The sequence below is a fragment of the Danio rerio genome, chromosome 7 (assembly GCF_052040795.2).
Source record: "Danio rerio strain M-AB ecotype USA chromosome 7, GRCz13ab, whole genome shotgun sequence".
Lineage (NCBI taxonomy): Eukaryota > Metazoa > Chordata > Actinopteri > Cypriniformes > Danionidae > Danio > Danio rerio.
The window spans coordinates 64,728,299-64,734,285 of NC_141027.1; the positions used below are offsets into that span (position 1 = coordinate 64,728,299).

The 5,987-nt window shown below is 33.7% G+C and overlaps 1 protein-coding gene across 1 annotated transcript; it reads left to right on the forward strand.

The window, feature by feature from the left end:
* The first annotated feature begins 213 nt into the window (after nucleotides 1-213).
* Nucleotides 214-5,987, forward strand: smim20 (small integral membrane protein 20). Its single transcript, NM_001302624.1, is given in 3 exon segments — nucleotides 214-379; nucleotides 3,371-3,427; nucleotides 5,649-5,987. Coding segments are annotated over 3 exon segments (207 nt in total). The 5' UTR covers nucleotides 214-270; the 3' UTR covers nucleotides 5,690-5,987.

Here is a 5,987-nt window from a genome sequence, read left to right on the forward strand (position 1 = left end):
GCATGACGGGACAACACCGGGCAAAATAAAAGCCGCACTATCAATTATAACACTGACATGATCATATGAAATACTTATATTTTTATGAGTACAATATCATACTTCTGTAAATATTCATTAACATTATAATAACCCTAATTTTGCGCTTGAAGTATGCATAATATATTTTAGTTAAGAACAGACTTTAAACTTTTTTTTTCTAACGTGAACTTCACCCCGGAACAACTTGAGTGTGTTTGCGTCCTCGAGTGAGGTGAAACTGTCAAAATCATGTCCAGTTCTAAGAGGATAACGCTCATATTTGGAGGCTTCGTTGCAGCTGTTGCTGCAGCTTTTTATCCTATATTTTTTCATCCTCTCACACACTCTGAAGACTACAGTAAGTGATTAATATCACTACTACACATGAAGTCACCGTGACACAGCCTAAACTTAACTTATGTCATAACGTCACATTCGATTACCCTGCATTTTGTAACTTATTAATCGTATTGGAATAATATATTTGGTGACATAGATTGGGATTAGGCATGGGAAAATAATTGTTAACGGTTTTCAAGGTATAGCGCGGTTTGCAAAAGTTAAGATTTTAAAATTGTCAACATTTTCTTATATAACGTTACCGTTTCTAAGGTATGTGTACGATTTTTTATTTACATTTCTTTTTTTATGACAACAGTATCTCCAGCAGAAACGATATCCAACGATGTCATTTCAAATGGTTAAAAAGTTAGTGTTTTTAAATCAATTGAAGACCACATAAGTCAATGATTCATTTGAATTACTTAGCCTCACATGTTAACTGTTATAAACAATTTTAACTGTTTCTCCAAATAAAATATATTGTGTTTAAAGTGGGGGAAAAGGTTTTATTTTTACCCAGATATTAAAAAAAAAAAAACATTTTAGATCAGTAATCACAACACCATATACAGTATTACCGTAGAACCGTGAAACTGTAATATGTTATTCAAGGTTATCATACTGTCAGAATCTTATCTTATAAATTTATTTTCATCTAATAAAGCTGTTGAAGTCTCAATCAAAATAATTCATAATTGCCGTCCAATAAATACCAAAACTAGCTAAATATAGTAACAATATTTCCCCTTTATGCATTTTGTACTCAATATAATGAAACACTAAATAATTTATTTTGGGATTGCACTTCCTGTCAAGTGTTTTGGGTTGACTTTTTCGATTTCATTAAAAAAAATCTTATTTCCAAATTTCTGTATTTCCCCAAAATGTTTTTTCTTTGGTTACTTTCTGAATGTAGATCCTTCTCTTTGTAAATTTATTATTTATTTATTGCTTTTTTTTTGGCTAAATTTTACATTCATAAATGTAAATAAATAAAAAACATCCTTACTTTTTTATTTTCAGAAAGGACTATTATATTACATGTAAAACTCTTTTAAACTTGTTTATTTTGCTGGAATTTTAGTCATGTAACCCTTTTTGTTTCTTTGTTCATACTGTATCTTTGTATTGTTCTTTCTTGTATAATAAAAAAAAACTTTAAAAATACATTTAAAAAACGTATTATTGGGATAATCAGGTTGAACAGTCTTTATAAACTGATGTAAATTATAGAAATAATATTTCAGTGTTTTAAGGAATGTAAACATATTATGATGCTGATTTTATTCTACGTTGAATTACATACAATGCAGAGCTCTCTTGAGTGAGACATGTTGTATGTATATTAGGTTAGGTTACTTATACCCAAAGGTAGATTTGGTTTGCAGTCAAGAGTCTTCATTTCATAGCAGTGGCACACTAAAAAACTCACATAGTGACAACAACAAATGGACATAAAACATAAACGTACAAAACACTCTCTTCAACAACAACAAAAAAAAGAATAAATAAATAATTATTTCAAGAGCCAAAATCACTCTGGACCCCTCATACCCAGCACACTGCCTCTTTGAATTTTTACCTTCTGGTCGACGCTAGCGAGCACTGTGCACCAGAACAGCCCAACACAAAAACAGATTCTTCCCTCAGGCAATCCATCTCATAATTATGAAAAGAAAAAACATCACTACTTGCTATAGCTATACACTTTTAATACACATATACACTTATTTAGCAACATACTTTACATGCCAATTTGCACATAACAGCTGCACATATAACGTATATAGTAATACACATGTACACACACTTGTCAATTTGTATATTTGCATTCACTTTCTACTTCTATTTTTAAAATACATTTCTTATCTGTTTTTTTTTTTTTTGTCCTGTTTTTGTAATTCTGTTGCACTGTAGAAAGCTCTGTCAGGAAAACACGTGTGAACACACCTGGCAGTAAAGCTTTTTCTGATTCTGATATACAAGTATTACGTTTTTATTATGTGTTAAGTTAACTTAATTGATTTGTGTTGGGAATTGCGTGGATTCCAGCATTTTGCATTTTTTTTACAGTGCAGTTTTTCAGTGTATCTGCTGGGTCCTAAAAAGTCTTAAATTTCTAAAACAAAATTGAAGGCCTTAAAAATTCAAATTCAAACTGGAATATTGTGTTGTAGGTCTTAAATAATTTTAAACAGATCTTAATTTTCCTCTGTCCAATTAAAGCTACACAATCGGGCCAACATCCATCCAATCACCAACAATCCATCTTAATAAAATCAAGGAAAGAGAACTAAAAACCATTACACAGTTCCTCATGATAATAACAGAGTAATATATCCCTTTCCTTTCCCAGGGATGGGTTGCAGCTGGAAGGGCATCCACTGCGTGAAACAGGTGCTGGATAAGTTGGTGGTTCATTTCGCTGTGGCGATCCCAGATAATAAAAAGACTAAGCCGAAAAGAAAATGAATGAATATATCCCTTAACATTATCTTCCATTCATACAAAAACTCTTTACAGAAGTAAGGGGGAGTAGACATATATTTATAAATAGGCATAAAACTTTTTATAAACAGAAACACATTAGGTTGAATAGAAGTTAATACTTAATCAATTTAGACCAAAGGCCAACAAATATATAGTTTGGTTATTTATGGAATTGCCTCCACAATAAATATACTTTTAACAATGTTAAACTTGTCATAAAAAATAAATAAATATTATGTTGAAAATAGTGAATACAACTAGAGTCTTCCTGTTTTGACACAGTAAAGTGTGTCGCTAAGAAATACAAGCAAAAACAAAAATCTATTATCCCAACTGGGCCATTAGAAATCATCATTAGTTTTTAGCGCTGTATAAGTCTTAAGTTTCATTCATAATGGTTTTAAAGGGGTCTTTAAAAGTCTTAAATTTGACTTGATGACACCTGCAGAAACCCTGAATTCAAATTCTTTGTATTCTTCTTTTTTTGGTGTCTGAATTTTTCTCTCTCTTGATACAGAGCAAGTGCAGAAGGTGAACCGGGCTGGAGTCAATCAAGCAGACATACAGCCTGTTGGTAAGACATTCATAAACACTCTTATTTCATATTTTTATTGCATTAAGGGCTTCACAATATATCATTTCCATATCGATATTGCAATGTGTGAATAGTCACATCACTGCATCTCAAGCCATTTCAATTGAATTTCAACCAAATGAACGCAAAATTACAATGTTTATAACAGGCATGTCCAAACTCAGTCCTGAAGGGCCAGTGTCCTGCAAAGTTTAGTTCCAACCCCAATCAGACACACCTGGGCTAGGTAATCAAGCTCTTAAGCTGCGGTCACACTGGACTTTTCTTCCCGTAGTCTTCCATTCATACGCACGCAAATGCATCAGACCGGAAACGCAGGGTCATGCGTTAAGTTTCGCAGTTCGCTGCGGTGCAAAGTTCTAGCTTGGTGAATTCTGACCTGCAAAATTGCATCACTTGACTGCGTGAAACCAATCGAGAAACAAAACATGACCTCTCTGGACAGAAATTTAAAACATGGAGAAATCGCTCGCTTTTTTTTATGTCTAATAATCTTGTTTAGTCCCGCCCCCTTTTCGCAGTGCCGTACGACAGAATTTCACACATACAAAGGTTGCGTCCAAAACCGCCTACTACTCAATAGGTACTGCATTTGAACTTAAACGTACTACTCGGTCGTTAGTAAAGTATGTTTTATACAGTATGAATGTGAAAAGTATGAATGGAATTCAAACATACTACATCCGCCATTTTGACCCAGTCACGTGAAGTACCTGCGTCATTTGCGTTGCTTTACTCCCATTCATGAATTCGCTCGCGGGGCATCATGGGATAGCGCAGCATGCATACGATTCGCACTCCAGAATCTCGCCGGAAGTAGTAAGTCATCCGGGTACTTCTCGCATACTGCTCTTCGAATTCTATGAATTCACACATACTACTCGGCTCGCATACAGATTTTAGCTTACTGTATAGTATGGAAGTATGCGGTTTCGGACTCAGAGTGACCGCAGCTTTACTAGGCTTTCTAGAAACATGCAGTTGTGTTGAAGCAAGTTGAAGCTAAAATCTGCAGGATACCGGCCCTCCAGGACCGAGTTTGGACACCCCTGATTTGCCACTTTATTAATCATTAGTTGTATAATTATTTATATTTATGCAATGGTTTATTTTTCATTTGATTATTGATATTGTGTACCTCAATACTGTTAGACTTGACTGAAAACCATAAAGCACTGTTTATGTAATTTTATCTCAGTTCTATTGTTTTCGTTTAATTTTTTTTTCTTATACTTTTTAAAAAATAATTTAGAAAATGTTATGCTAATGCACCCCCCGACAAAATCATCCGAATCAATGTAAAATGACGACTTCTTTCCAAATAGAGCAAGAAAAATATTGTAATGTCAGTTTTTTTCCAATAACGTGGACTTGTATTGCATTGTTTGTGTGAGGGTGCAAACTTGCACATTACACTTCACTTTAGATTAGATTAGATTCAACTTTATTATCATTACAAATGTAGACTACAGAGCAATAAAACACAGTTAGACATCTAACCAGAATGCAAATATAAGCAGTAAGTGCAGCAAAGACCAATAATACATACAGATGGTACAATATAGAGGTAGCATTATGGAAATGAATAAGGTGGGTTGACACAAGCATGAAAAGATATAATATATATTTGTATAAAATATACACGGATGTATTTACTATGGACAAAGTATACAGTTTAAATTAGGCAATAGATGTATGTACACTATAGCAGTAAAACTATGAACATATTTTAAAGATGGATAAGATTTTTTCCCTTCACTCTCGTCAATTGGTGAAGTATGTTCCTCCACTGTCGCCACTAGCTTGCTTGGTTTGGGATCTGTGAAACTGCACATCAATGAATTTGCTCTTCAGTGTTTGGACTTTCAGCAGTGAAAATGAAACCCCACTGAACTGAACTTCAGCTCTGAAAACTGGACTGACACAGTTTCAGTTTACTAGAACCTCTATGTTAAGCTGCTTTGACACAATCTACATTGTAAAAGCGCTACAGAAATAAACATGAATTGAATTGATTAGATCTAAAATTGTGTAAAGTTGCATGTAATCTGTGATGTGAAGCTATAAGTAGCTTTATTAAGGATCCTAAATTACTAGTTCTGCATACACAGTTAATTTGCATTAGGCCCTATATGAATGATTTTTCAAACACACAGGTTCATTCTATGACTCACAATCATTTATGTGTCTTTTATATTAGGTGTGAAGGTCTGGTCGGATCCCTACAAGCCCAAATCATGACTCCTGTGATTAACTTATGGATGAAAAGGACGAATGCGTCCCTCATGGAGGACTGAGTATTCGAGACACACTGACAAAACTCTTTGCTACCATGCATCAAATAAGACCTTATGTATGGGTGAATATTCCTTACTTGTGGGAATGATTAATGAGAACGACTTGTCAACAAACTAAAAATGTAAAGCATTTAAAAAATATGATAATTGACTTTTTGTTTGTACTCATTCAGGTTTATTTATGGAGTAACTTTGTTTTGCCGTTATTGTTCTGAATAAAATCAAATCTTAAACTGTTGTAA